General features: G+C 53.5%; 1 protein-coding gene across 1 annotated transcript; it reads right to left on the bottom strand.

The window, feature by feature from the left end:
- Positions 1-508: 508 nt before the first annotated feature.
- On the bottom strand, positions 509-7931 carry CTSF (cathepsin F). The gene is made up of 14 exons (XM_043972931.1): positions 7613-7931; positions 6295-6393; positions 4861-4933; positions 4700-4755; positions 4515-4590; positions 2863-2976; positions 2581-2726; positions 2353-2449; positions 2184-2264; positions 1957-2076; positions 1804-1868; positions 1614-1704; positions 1252-1310; positions 509-1163 (listed from the first exon to the last, which is right to left on the bottom strand). Exons 1-14 carry the CDS (start codon positions 7799-7801, stop codon positions 1089-1091), a joined length of 1341 nt encoding a protein of 446 aa, XP_043828866.1. The 5' UTR covers positions 7802-7931; the 3' UTR covers positions 509-1088.
- Positions 7932-14434: the final 6503 nt, after the last annotated feature.

Below are 14434 nucleotides of genomic sequence, written 5' to 3'. Positions count from 1 at the left end.
ACTGGACATAAGAATATATGAAATCAACGCCCCTTTTGTGGAGAGCAGCTGGCGGGGAGAGGAAGGGGCAGGGATCAAGGAAGGCCGAGCAAGAGGCACCTGCCCACGCTGGGAAGGGAAGCAGGGTCTTAAAAAAAGAGGCAGAGGGGAGGAGAGAGGACAGACAGAATGGCCTCTGCCAGGACAGATGAGGCCAGTGTGGCTGGACCAGAGTGTGTGATGACTGAGGCTGGAAATGCTGGCCTGAGAAGCTGCCTCCGATCTTGGAGGGATGGGGAGTCACCGGAGTTTACTGAGTAGAGGAGTGGCGCAGTCAGACCTGTGCTTGAGGAAAGTCCCCGTGGCAACCGCCAGGAGGCCTGAGGCCCAAACCAAGGTAGTCCAGATAAGATGCCATGGGGACAACGTCCCTTGCTCCAAGCTGAGGCTGGAGCTGCTGCATCTGAGCTCCGGCTGTGCATGCCCTGGATCCCCTCGGCCCTGAAGACGGGAACATCACACCCAGACATGGGGGGGCCTATCTTTATTGGTGCTAGAGGGTGGTCAGGCATGAGCCTTCAGGTATAACAGACACGGTTTTCGTCTCAGCCAGGGGAGAAAGGAGAATTCACACCATCATACAGAGAGGGAAACTGAGGTTCAGAGGAGGGTCTTATCGGCAGTAGCAGGGAATATGACAGGACTGGGCTTCAAGTCTGAGTCACGCAGCAACCCCTGAACTCCTTAAGCAGATCCCCGGGTCCTGCCTCACTTGAGGGGACCCCTGTTCCTCTGGGCTCTTCTATTGCCCTCTGACCTCCTGTCCCTCCTGCTCCATCTGGGCCCCCAGCTGCTCTTGGCTGGTGCTGGGCCCTCAACCCCTGGTCTCCCTCCCCCACACCAAGCTACCTTGCCCCCAGACAGCCCTGGGCATGGGGGTGGGGGCAGCCCTGTCAGGGCTGAGGGCACCTACACCAACAGGGATGAACCACACTAGCCTAGGCTAGTCTAGGGGATCTGAGGTCACAAGCCAAGCTGGGCAGCTGCTGAGCCCCTGCCCTGCCCAGAGGGGGCGCTGCTGTTACCCATTCTGGCCGGGAGCAGGCTCTCTAGTCCACAACGGCAGAGCTGGCCATGGCGTTCACCCCACAGGCCCGGGCCCCTCGATATAAGTAATAATAACCCTGTGAGGAAGCGGGAGGGAGAAAGAGCTTGAGTGAGAGAAGGGAGGGTGGGGCTGAGGGGAGGGGGGGGGAGACAGTACCAACTCACCTGCTCACCCCACTCAGGGCCCCAGCTGTTCTTGATGGCCCAGAAGGGGATGCCGGAACCTGGGGAACAGAAACCAGCTCGAGCTCAGAGAGCCAAGATGGGCTCCCAGAAGCCCCTGTGGGTCACTAGGAGATCGCATTTCATGATATGGGGTGCTATCCCAAGAGAAAGATCTTAAAGCAGCCATTTGTCTGTCATGAGACACCCTCAGCCAGGCAGGTCATTCGGACAGAGGGCCTGAGAAACACAGTCTGATTCTCAGTGGCCGAGGCTAATGCAGAGTACGGGGAAGTGCCCGGGCTGTCCCGAGCTGGCCATTCCCCTGCCCCTCCCCACTGCCCAGGGCACCTTGGCTGACTTACGGTTGCCGTAGCCCACAAGCAACACAGCATGGTCAATGAACCAGGAGCTGCAGAGGGGCCGAAAGGGGTGAGAGACCCCACGGCGGTAGAACTGGGGAGAGAAGAGGAAGTTGGAGGCTGCAGGAGGGCTCGTTCCCTCCTGAGGGCTTGAGGGTGGGCAGGGGGCAGGAGCCAGCGTGCCCTCTCTCACCTGCATGGCGAAGGCATTGAGAGCGATGGAGATGGGGCCGTTCTCGGCCAACCAGGCTGCGAGCTCTGGGACAGGGGAAACAAAGGGGGTCATTTACATGGCGTAGCCCCCAGTGGTCTTCCTACAACTTCCCTTACAGCCTCGCTTCTCTACCTGCTTCATCGCGGCTCAGATCCACGGAGCTGTTGATGTAGACCCTGGCCTTGTCAGGAGAAAAGCTGCACCGCTCCTTCCGGCCCTCGTAACTGTAATCCTTCTCTGTCTCCAGCCCACCTTGGGAAGCAGAGCAGAGCTTAGGAGGCCAGAGGAGGAGGCAGGGGCTGGGAGGCCAGGAGAGCAGAGCCAGAACCCCTCCTTCCCCAGGTCTTGCCTCTCCGTACCCAGTCTCTCAATAGCCATGTAGGCATTGGAGGGAAGGCCTCCACCACAGGCCTGGTCCAGGGTATCACAGTCCACCAGTTCTGCAGGGAGAGATAAAAGGAGTCGTGAGTGAGGGGCCCAGTGGGGGAGGCAGGGCCAGGGCCAGGTCTTGAGCTGTGCCATCCTTACCCTGCTCAGAGAGGGCCAGCAGGGTCCCGCGGCGGAGAAACCACTGCCCTTCCACGTTTCCTGTGACAGAGAAGGCCCAGCAGGACCCACACGTGCCCTGGGGAGAGGGGGAGGAGCAACGAGCTGCCTTGGGCCCAAACTTTCCCCCAAGCTCCCCAAGGCTTGCAACCGCTCACCCCTGACTGCTCTCCCCCTCCTCTCCCCAGCCCCTGGGGGCCAGTCAGTCACCTGGTTCTTGACTTCGGTGACAGCCCCATGATCTCTCCAGTCCCAGGCAGCAGGGGCCGGGCCTTTGGGGGGCGGAGCTGGTCTCAGAGCGGGGCCTGGAAGGCTGCTCAACAGGGGGTTCAGATAGAAAGTCCGGAACTCCTCCTCTGTGGGGAATGGACAGCTCTAGGGGGGGGCCCTCCCGGGGGGCCCTCCCCCTGCTGGGAGAGCCAGGCAGAGGCCAGGCTCTGGGGCCCAATGGGGCCGGGTTGGGATGGAGCTGACCCTGCCAGACCCTCGTACCTGTGAGGTCACTAAACTTGGTGACCCCGTACTCAGCAGAGCCCTGGTCCAGCTCTTGCATCTTCTGGGCCAGCTCCAGGTTCCGGGCAAAGATGCCCAGGCGCCGCTGCGTCTCTGTGGAGGAGGAGGGGGGACGGTCACCAAGCCGGACTCTGATGCACACGGGCATGTGGGGACACTGAGGAAGAGTCAGCTTTGCTGTTGCCCCCTAAGGACGCTGGGACCTCTCCCTCTGCCTGGAGCCGCAGCTTCCCCCTTAGAGGGGAAGCTCACTGGGGGCAGAAGCTGGGAACAGTGCTTTGTAGAGAGCAGGCGCCTTCATTCAGGGACTGATGGGCATCGATTAAGCACCTACTATGCGCCAGGTGCCATGCTAAACCCCCGCCTCCTGCCCAACGTTCTCCTTCCTCGCCTCCACCTGCCCTTCTGGCCTCCCCTCCCAGTGCCTCTGCCCCTACACGCTCCTGCTGGTTAGTGCCGCCCTCTCACTTACACAGCGCTCACTGACTGGCTGATAGAGCCATCGCTGTGTGCCAAGCCCACGGTGCTCACTGGCAATGTAGAGCCCAGAATGAAAGGGTCCCTGGCCTCAAGGACCCTATCTTCTATGGGAGGAGAATGGCAGGGGCGGGGGCAGGGAAGAAGCAAGGAAGGGGAGGAGAGCGCTCAAGGTGTGGGGCACAGCCTGGCCAAAGGGGCAGAGATGGGACACCAGAGGCAAAGTGAGGCTGGCAGTGAGGGGCCAGGGAGGGGGAGGCCAGCCTGGGAGGGGTTTTCATTCACCCAGAGGTCACACTTGTAAAGCCCTTAGCACTGCCCAGACAGAGGGCCTCCTGGAGCCCTGGGGGAGCCCAAGGAAGTTTACTGAGTAGGGGAGTGATGGGCTCAGACCCACAGTGGGGAAACTGCTGTAGAGCAGCAGCAAAGAGGAAAGAGGGCAGGAAGAGACGCAGCGCTGAACCCAAGGTAGAACAACAACAATAATAATGACAGCGGGGGCATTTGTATGGCCCTTTAAGTTCTGCAGCCAGCTTTACAAATACGATCTCATTTGATCCCACAATCAGGGGAGGTCAGTGCTATGAGAGCAATTTTACAGATGAGGAAATTGAGGCAGGCGGCAGTTCCATGACTATCCCAAGGTCACATAGCATCTGAGGCTGGATTTGAATTCAGGTCTTCCCAGCACTCTGTGCAGTGTGTCACCAGCTGCCCAGAAGCTACTCGAGGTATAAATGTCACCCTCACTGTCATCATTTTACAGAAACTGAGGCTCAAGGGGCTAAGTGACTCACTCCCGATCATCCCCTCAGGAGGAATTTGGCCCCCAGGACTCCCTGACTTCTCCAGACACCATGTCATGGGGTAGAAAGGAGCCTGGACCATCCAGAACTGCATGGCCTTGGTCTGACCTGCAGGGTCGTGGCTACATCCTCTTTGGGGGATGTGGGCCCAAAGGCCTGGAGCCGGGCGCTGACCCACCAGGCCTGGTATGGCTCCATACTTCCTGGCTGACTCTAGGCAAGTGACCTAGCCTGCCTGGGTGTCAGTTTCCTTGTCTGTAAGGAGCAGAGAGATGGGAGGGAGGGCGCGCCAGAGGCATCCCAGCTCTGTGAGGATGGGGGGGTGGTCCCCAGACAGGCAGGCCTCACCTGTGGCATTGGCATAGCTCTTGTTGTAGGTGGTGAGGAAATCCTTGAAGAGTGTGATCAGCTGCACTGAGTCACCCTGAAACAGAAGGATTCTCTGAGCAGGGGAGGAGGCTTGGCGGGCAAGCTCAGCAGGTGGCCCTGGGAACGGCCAGGGAGCCCCACCCTGGACGACTCTGGGTTCTTACCTGTGATGGGGTGATGGGAGGCTGATGGCTGGAACTCCCAGGAAGACTCGGGGCCCCTAGCCAGTGTGAAAGAGAGAGCAGCCATTGAAGGAATTCCAGGCCTGGCCCCCCACCCATGAGACCCCAGCACTCCCCAGGGATCCGGGGATCCCTCCTCTCACCAGGCTGGCCACAGTCCTGCTTCAGCAGCGTCTCCTTGGCCCATCTCTGGTCCAGGACTTCAAAGCGACAAAGCTGAGGCAGAGGAATGAGCCTGTGTTGGGGGGGATCAAACTGGGCTTGGGGAGCGGGGAGCAGAGTCAGGGCTGGGCTTCCTGGCAGCTAAGGGCACACAAGGGCCCTTCCTGGAGAGGCAGCCCACTTGAAGACAAGAAGATCTGGGTTCAAATCCCGCTTTGGATGCTTGCTGGATGACCCTAGGCAAGTCCCTTCACCTGTCTGAGATTCAGTTTCCTCTTGTGTAAGATGGGGGTGGGATTGGACTGAAGGGTCTCTAAGGTCCCTTCCAGGTCAGGAGCCAGGATCCCATGATCCTCCCCAGACTTTCTCTTTGCCCTGACTTCTCCTTGTACCATCACATCATCTTCATCTTTATCATCATCTCCTTGAGGCAGGGATGGTTTCATTTTTATCTCTGCATCCCATGGCCTGGCACATAGTAGGTGCTTAGTAAATGCTTATTACTTGAGGCTACCAGAGCATGGGCCCGGAGTTAGGAGGACCTGAGTTCAAATCTGGTTGCAGAACTTCCTAGCTGTATGACCCTGGGCAAGTCACTTCACCCTGTTTGCCTCAGTTTCCTCATCTGTAAAATGGGGGTAATAACAGCACCTCCCTCCCAGAGCTGCTGTGAGGATCAAATGGGACAATGGTAAAATGCTTAGCACACAGCAAGTGCCATATAAATGGTCATAGGGCATGCATTAGGGGACACCGGACTTAGCCCACCCCCTCCTCTGGCAGATGGGGAAGCCGGGCCCTTCCCCAAGGTCCCCCAGGTGGTAATTGGCAGAGGGGGCTTTAAATCCTGGGCTCTCCATTGGTCCTGACGCCAGCCCTTGAGGTGGGGGCTGTCGGAGGAAACCCGTCTCGGTGAGGCTGAGTGTCTGAGAAGGCTTTTGACCTGAACAATCTGGGTGAGTGTTACAGCCCCAGCAGACTGATAGCTCTTTGAAGGCAGGCATCGCCTGCTTGTGCTTTGTACAGCAATAGTGCCTAAGAAGAGCCAGTTGGCCTGGAGTGGAGAAATAGCGGCCAGGGCCCAAGTCCCAAGTCTTCGGGGCTAGGGAAAGGTGGGGGTGCCCCCCAAATGCTCTCGGGGAAAGAGGCCTTGAACTGGATCCCCGAGTTCCACAGCCCCTTGCCCAGCACACTTCCCCAGGAGGAGGCCTCCCCGTGTGACTCAGGGTGTGGTTGTGTCTTGGGGGGGGGGGGGGGCGGGCGAGCTGGTTCGCTCAGCTCCCTAACCCATGACACTTACTCAATAGCTGAGTCAGCCTCACTGTGGACGACTTAGGGCTAATGAAGGCTGAGGGAAGTCACAGGACCTGAGCCATCCTCAGACCTGTCTGACCTTTAGGTCTTGAAGTGCTTACCAGGGTCCCTGAAGACTGGGAGTCCTTGCAGGCTGTGGGGGGGCCGCAAGGTGGCTCTTGCAATGTCACTTCTAGGGAGTACAGCATCCCATGGGCCATCTGAGCAAAGGGAGGGAGGCATCAGAAGGGGAATTGGGAAGCTAGGTCCTAGCCCCTGGGGCCTCCCTCTGCCCTGCATGGCCCCCTCCCCACTCAGGCCCCATCCACAGATACCAACCGGCAGCCTGAATCCTTCCTGTCCCACACCCTGGACTGCCTGCCTGCCAGCCTTCCAGTGCTGGGGACCCAGAAGGAGCAAGCCTCAGGGAGCCTTCCCCCTCCCTTCCTCCCTCCCTTCCGCTCCCCCAGGCCCCACTTTGCAGTGCCCGGGTCCAGAGGTGTCAAATGTGCTGCACATGCCCACAGCTCATAGGGCAGGACTGCCAAACCCAAGTAAAATGTAATTGGGAAATGTGACAAATAAAAATACAACAGGTAACATTACGTTTTAAAACTATGTGGTTCGGGGGCAGCTAGGTGGCGCAGTAGATAAAGCACTGGCCCTAGATTCAGGACTCCCTGAGTTCAAATCTGGCCTCAGACACTTGACACTTAACTAACTGTGTGACCCTGGGCAAGTCACTTAACCCTCATTGCCCTGCCCAAAATAAAATAAAATAAAAAATAAAACTATGTGGTTCACAGGGATCCTCAGGTACAGTTTAGTGACCTTGATTTTATTTGCATTTGACTCCCCTACCCTAGACAAGCCCTCCTGGTCAGACTGAAGCCCTCTCCCCGTCTCCCCCTCCCCCTTCCCAAGTTCTTGGTCAGGGCCCATGTATTGTTGCCAGTGCCTGAAGGGCCCTAGGGGCTAGCCATGTGCCCTCTGCCTGGACCCTTCGGCACTGCAGTCGCACTGGCTGTGGCACCCTCAGGATTTCCCCCTGCCGCCCAGAAGTTGAATCTCCAATGCCTTAGACTGTGAGCTCCTGGAAGGCAGGAGCTGTCTCTCTTTGGCATCCGCCTCCACAGGGCTTAATAGGCCTTCAGGAAGGGCTCTTATCCACTGCCCCCCAAGCCCAGCCCGCTCCCCCCCATCAGCCCTCTCCCACCTCACCGCAAGCCCCCAGCCCCCAGCCTGGAGAAGGCTCCACCCCCATCCCAATCAGGCCCCGCCCCTGAAGCCAACTTCCCCCCAAACCCCCTCCTCTTATCCACAGGCTCCGCCCCATCCCGCAAAGCTCCGCCTTCGGATGGCAACCTGTCCCCTATGCCCCGCCTCTCACCCGCAGGCCCCGCCCCCGAACACCCAGCACCCGCAGGCTCCGCCCCTCACCTTCAGGCTCCGCCCCCGGACGCTCTGCGGTACTGCGGCTGCCCCAGGATCTCGGCCTCGGTTGTAAATCTCCATCGCAAACTGAGCCGGGGCCTCCAGCGCGGGGTCTGAGCCCAGTGGAAGGCGCCAGCCCTCCCCTCCGGGGAGCAGCGGCGACAGCATCAGGAGGAACAGAAGCCAGGCCTCCATGGCCAGACGAGGGTCTGGGTCCGAGTCGAGTACGCCGCTGAGCCCAGCTCTCGACTGCTCTGGAGGAACAGTCGGCTACTAGTGGGGCTTCCTCCCAGAGCTCCCTAGAGGGGGCGGAGGACTGGGCTGACCAATGGGCGTGGAGGCCGGGCCGCGCCTGCGCCCTAGCCTGTTTATAAGCGCACGTGGGGCGGGGCGGGTCCTGCAGGCCTGACTTCAGAACCCCAGGCACTGCCCTCCCCCTCCTCCTCCCTGCTGAGGTTAAATAGAGAACCCAGTAGGGATAGTTTCTGGAACTGTTGTAATTCTATTTGTACCAGTGCGAGCCAGCACCTTCTTTGAAACTGATAGAATCTTGGAGAGTTGCTGCGTAGAGCAGCTAAGGAGTCAAATCCTACCTCAGATGTTTGCCAGCTGTGTGATTTTAGGCAAATCACCCTGTCTCAGTTTCCTCATCTCTAAAATGGGGACAATCATGACACCTCATCTTACAGAGTTGTTATGAAGATCAAACGTGATAATATAAGCTGAGGTAGCCATTTAAGTGTTATTATTCTTACAGCACTGAGGGGTTAAGCAAGCACTCTGTCAATTATCTCCTGTTTATCCTGCATGTATATGTCTATACCTAGTCGGGCGCAGATTGTCTCCCCCATTAGACTGGGACGTCCTGAAGGGCTGGGACTGTGTTTTGCCTTTCCTTGTATTCCCAGGGTTTGGCAGTGCCCGGCACATCCTTGCTTTCTGACCGACTTGCCCAGGATCTCACAGCCACTGTGTGACTGATGTAGAACTCCAAGGCCAGCTCTCTCTCTCTCTCTCCACAGTAACCAAGAAGAATGTCCTGCAGGGACCGTGTAGAAGTCTCGCTGCTTGGCGAGTCACGTCCCAGACGAGCTGCAGGCTTGGAAGGATGTGACTGAGCCTCCTGAAGAGCTGCCGTCGGACTGTTTCATCTAAGATTCAGCGAGGTCGCCGGCCCACTTCTGTGGAAGGATTTAGGGGTTTTCTGGTCCTTAGTGAGTGACAGTCGGTGTCCTCCAACCCATCCAGACTCGAGCTCCCCTTTCTTCTTTCCGACCTTCTAACTCTACCTCAGTAGCTGTCACCCCGTATCTCCCCCTCCCTTTGGAGGCTCCAGACAATCGGCACCTACCTCCTCCTCTTCCCCTCCTCTCCCTGTCTACTTAACTTGCTACCATCTGGCGTCTTCTGTTGGTTAGCTCGTTTATTCCATCCGGGTCTCGTTGGTACAAGGTTGTTTGCCTGTCATTTCCCCCATTAGACAGGGAGTTTCCCGATCCTCTCGCCCTTCTTTTGTATCCCTGGAGTTTAGCACCGCTTCTGGCACAAGCGCTTAAATGCTTATTGACTGATTTGGAGTTTGGGAAAAGAGGTTCAGTCCCCCCCCACCCTAGCCCCTTGTAAGGGGAAGGTTGGAGGTGGGCGTTTCATCCACTTCACAGCCAGAAAATCGGTGAGGGGTATGTGAGAACGTGGTGCCAAGCAGAGGGCAGAGGGCAGAGGGGAATGGAGGCGGGGCTCAGGAAAGGCTGGCACCAGGGACTTACTAGGTTGCTTCCAGACACTCCTGGGAAAAAGGTGTTTGGACAGAGAATTGGGGGGTGGGGGGAGAAACAGACTTCTAAATGACAGACACGGGAGAGAAGCTGACCCCTTTGTGTCCCTGGACCTGCTAGAAATTTGAGAGACTTTCTAAAAAGCAGACCCACCCCACCCCCTCCACGGTGATTCTTCCCTCTCCCGGTTTGAGTTAAGATCTTTCACACTTGTGTGTTCTTTGGTGGATTCTAATCTCTAGAACCGCCCCGATTTCTGCTGCCTGTTCTGCTTAGATAAATGGCTTTGCTCCACGTTCACTAGTTGTAATGTTTTTATGTAACCACCCTTTGGTAGGAAGCTGGTAAACAGAAGCATAAAGTCACCCTCCCTTTAAGATCGGTAAAGGGAGCTTAGTCAGAATCTGTCCTATCTTAGGCTACCAAGATCTGACTAGGTAAGATGAGGAAGGGGCACCCTTGGCCCCCAGCTCAGGTGTTAGTGGCACAGGCCCAGCCCTGGGCTCTCTCCCTCTCCTCAGAGGCCGGTCAGACTGCAGAGCTTATCCATCTTTCCCATCTGTTGGCCATGCCTATAGGTAAGACTATCTGTGTGGGCCTAAGTATTCCACGTAAAATGAGGGGGTTGGACTGGGTGGCCCCTGAAGTACCTTCCCTCCCACGTGGGCAGTGGAGGGAATGCTGACTTTTGTTCAACACCTTTCGAAGGTGTCACCTTGGGACCTATGGCTACCACCCCTCCCAGTCTCAGCCTCCTGTCTGTAAGAGGAGAACTTGGATGAGTCCCTTTTATTCCTAAATCTAGGATCCTTTGGCCCAGATATCAAGCCTAGAAATGCTCTAAAAACAGGCAATGTCCTGAGAACAGGGAAGTCCTACTTGTGACAATGAACTCAGTGTCCCCAGACAACTTTTAAGACTGGGGAATCCCAGCTAATTACTGAGATGGAGGAAGTTTTCAGACAAAAGATGTCACCACAAAGATGAAATTACTTGTCTAGACCAAAAAAGTTTTCAGGTACATTTTGTCTATCATTGTAAAATATATTTTCTTTTAAAGCAAAAAATAGTATTTTATTTTTCCAATTACATGTAAAGACAACTTTTTTTTTTTTTGCAGGGCAATGAGGGTTAAGAGACTTGCCCAGGGTCGCACAGTAAGTGTCAAGTGTCTGAGGCCAGATTTAACTCAGGTCTTCCTGAATCCAGGGCCGGTGCTTTATCCACTGTGCCACCTAGCTGCCCCCAGCATTCTTTTTTTTTTTTTTGTGAGGCAATTGGGGTTAAGTGACTTGCCCAGGGTCACACAGCTAGTAAGTGTTAAGTGTCTGAGACCGGATTTGAACTCAGGTCCTCCTGAATCCAGGGCCAGTGCTCTATCCACTGTACCACCTAGCTGCCCCCTGTTTGTTTTGCCAACATTCTTTTTTTTTTCTTTTCTTTTCTTTTTTGGTGAGGCAGTTGGGGTTAAGTGATTTGCCTAGGGTCACACAGCTAGTAAGTGTTAAGTGTCTGAGACTGGATTTGAACTCAGGTATTCCTGACTCCAGGGCCAGTGCTCTATCCACTGCGCCACCTAGCTGCCCCTACCAACATTTTTTTTTTTTTTTTTTTTTTTTTAGGCAATGGGGGTTAAGTGACTTGCCCAGAGTCACACAGCTAGTAAGTGTCAAGTGTCTGAGGCCGGATTTGAACTCAGGTACTCCTGAATCCAGGGCCGGTGCCTTAACCACTGCGCCATCTAGCTGCCCCCCCAACATTCATTTTTGAACAGATTTTGAGTTCCAAATTCTCTACCTCCCTTCTTCCCCTCTCTCCTCCCCAAAACAATAAGCAATTTGATATTGGTTATATATCTATAACCATATAAAATGTATTTCTATATTAGTCATGTTGGGAAAGAAGAAATAGACCAAAAGGAAAAAAACAACACCAAAAAGATAAAGTGAAACTAATCTGCTTTGATCTGCATTCAGAGTCCCATCAGTTCTTTCTCTGGAGGCAGATAGATTTTCCATTATGAGTCCTTTGGCATTGTCTTGGATCATTGCATTGCTGAGAAGAGCTAAGTCATTCATAGTTGATCATCTCAAAATGTTGCTCTTACCATGTACAATGCTCTGGTTCTGCTCACTTCCCTTGCATCAGTTCATGTAAATCTTTCCAGGTTTTTCCTGAAATCTGCCTCCTCCTCATTTCTTACAACACAATAGTATTCCATAACAACACTATACCACAATTTGTGCTGTCATTCTCCAATGGATGGGCATCCCCTCAATTTCCAGTTCTTTGCCACCACAAAAAGAGAAGCTATAAATATCTGTGTCCAAATAGGCCTTTTCCCTTTTTATGATCTCTTGGGATACAGACCTTGTAGTGGTATTTATGGGTCAAATGGTATGTACAGTTTGATTGCCCACCCGGCATAGTCCCAAATAAAATGTATTTTCAAGACCACTTAATATTGGTTGGACTAAAATTAGTCTAAGATATTGGATGTGCCGCATTTTCAGAGCTGGCAAAGGGAACAAGACCAGAAGCACCCTTTACAATGCATTAGCATCTTGGTGGCATTTCTATCAGGTTGTGGTTAAGGAAATAATACCCTGGGTCTGTGTCATGATGAGGGGATAACTTCAAGAGTCTGTGTTTTTGTCAGTGAGGGTCACCTCTCCATGCGGGGGTGGGGGAGGGGCTCCCTGGGACTCCAAAGATAGACTTCCAGAATTGCTGAAGCCAAGACAATTTTTCCCTGGTAGATAAGCTGGTGGCCAGCTCCACCCTCCACTCAGACAGCATAATGCAGTGGAAAGAATATTAGCCATGGGGTCGAGGGAGAGGTGAGGATGACTTCTGGGTCAGAATACAGAATAGCTATGTGATCCTCACTCTTCTAAGCCTCAGTTTGCTCATGTGTAAAATGGGCACAGCAGTGCTTACATTAAGAATATAAGTTGTGGGGCAGCTAGGTGGTGCAGTGGATAGAGCACCAGACCTGGAGTCAGGAGTACCTGAGTTCAAATCCGGCCTCAGACACTTAATACTTACTAGCTGTGTGACCCTGGGCAAGTCACTTAACCCCAATTTCCCCCCACAAACAAACAAAAAAACAAGAATATAAGTTGCAGAGCAGTTAGCAGTCTGCATTGGTGAAGGGAGTTTCTACACAGAGGCTTCCCTATACCAGTGAAATCAACCCTCTACCTCCTGCCCCTCCCCCACACAAATGTTCATCCTGCCTCACTGGACTGTGGTAAAATGTCCCATAAACTGGGGTATGAATGCAATTTTTTTGTTCAATCATGTTTGACGCTTTGTGACTCTGTTTGGGGTTTTCTTGGTACAGATACTGGAGGGGGTTGCCATTTTACAGATGAGGAAACTAAGGCAAACCAGGGTTAGGTTAAGTATCTTGCCTAGGATCACACTGCTAGTGTCTGAGGCTACATCTGAACTCGGGTCTTCCTGCTTCCCAGTGCTCTACCCACTGTGCCTCCTAGCTGCCCTGAATGTTGGCCAGAAGACAAATGAAGCTGGGACAAGATTGGCAGCTTTCGAAGGTTCCCCGCTGCAGGACAGTTAGTCATTCCACTGTATATTGAAAGAGGGGGTTTTCTCACCAAATCTCTTATGTGACTGCATCAAAACAATCACAACTTCTGTCCCCCCAACATGTATGTTGTATGAGCATATGCATGAGGACACACATATGGGATATGTATGTGTACATGTACTTATATAAACACATGCATGCATACACATACATCTCTATCTCCACAGGAATATAGGAGGCTACCTCAGAAAGCAACTTGGAGAGCTGGAGAAGGGGCTTGAGTCCCCACCTCTGACACAAACCAATGGTGAGACCCTGGGCACATCACTTAGGAAGGGGGCATGACAGAGCGTGCACAATGCCAGCTCTGCTGCTTCCTACCTGGGTGACTTTGGAAAGGTCAAATGACCTCTCTCAGCCTCAGTTTCCTTATCTGTCAAGTGAGGAGGTTTGGACTAAATTACTTTTTTTTTTTTTAGTGAGGCAATTGGGGTTAAGTGACTTGCCCAGGGTCACACAGCTAGTAAGTGTTAAGTGTCTGAGGCCAGATTTGAACTCAGGTACTCCTGACTCCAGGGCCAGTGCTCTATCTACTGCGCCATCTAGCTGCCCCGACTAAATTACTTCTTTTTTTTTTTTTAAACATTTTTACTTATAGTTTTGAGCTCCAAATTTTTTTTTTTTTAGTGAGGCAATGGGGGTTAGGTGACTTGCCCAGGGTCACACAGCTAGTAAGTGTCAAACGTCTGAGGCCGGATTTGAACTCAGGTCCTCCTGACTCCAGGGCCGGTGCTCTATCCACCTAAATTACTTCTAAGGTCCCTTTTAGCTCTAAATCTATGAGCCAACTTCTGGGTGCCCCCAAGAAGCTGGGACTAAATTGGAGAGGAGGCTTAGATCTGCATCATATCTACATATACACATGCACATTAATTACACTTGTATATACAGACAGACACACATATATTTGACACATTTGAAATGTGTTCGTTTGTATGTACAATTTTGACTGGTAGACAAGTATTCAAATGAGACTATTAGAAAATCAAAGCTCAGATGCTCAGGGCTGTCTAGTTGCTTGTAAGACTGCATAATTTCCTCTTGTTTCCATTTTACTTCTATAGGGCTCCCAATCAAGCTAATAATTAGATGGTTCATCGTAATATTCAAAGTGAAGCAAGCAGAGAAATCCCAGGACTTAAGGGAAAGAGGCCAGGATGAAAGCGTATTCCTTCTCCCCTTTCCAAATTCTGGCTCAGGAGGTCAGTGAACGACCTTCCTCATCACTAACAGCCTTGTTCTGGTGCTACCTCCTCTAAGAAACCTTCTCTGATTAAAAACCCAAATCCCTGAGGCTGGGGCTCAGGGTCTCTAGTAGATGTGTATGTGGTGGAGTATCATAACCTGGGTTGTTGAAGATTATCTAAACCCAGCCATGGGGTACAGAAGTGGGGCCTCAGACCTATCTAGTCCAAAGAAGCCTCAGTGGATTCCTCTACT

Source organism: Dromiciops gliroides, chromosome 6 (genome assembly GCF_019393635.1).
Source record: "Dromiciops gliroides isolate mDroGli1 chromosome 6, mDroGli1.pri, whole genome shotgun sequence".
Lineage (NCBI taxonomy): Eukaryota > Metazoa > Chordata > Mammalia > Microbiotheria > Microbiotheriidae > Dromiciops > Dromiciops gliroides.
The sequence above is the reverse complement of the archived record's forward strand: the minus strand, read 5'-3'. Positions and strand labels throughout refer to the sequence as shown.

What these genes read in the sequence shown, in the direction of transcription:
- CTSF (XM_043972931.1), bottom strand. Translation starts at nt 7,801, where the DNA reads ATGGAGGCCTGGCTTCTGTTCCTCCTGATGCTGTCGCCGCTGCTCCCC. An exon ending in GCTTGTGGGCTACGGCAACC is followed by an intron (nt 1,311 to 1,613) that starts GTAAGTCAGCCA and finishes TCTGTTCCCCAG; the next exon opens with GTTCCGGCATCCCCTTCTGG. An exon ending in GCCCTGAGTGGGGTGAGCAG is followed by an intron (nt 1,164 to 1,251) that starts GTGAGTTGGTAC and finishes GCTTCCTCACAG; the next exon opens with GGTTATTATTACTTATATCG.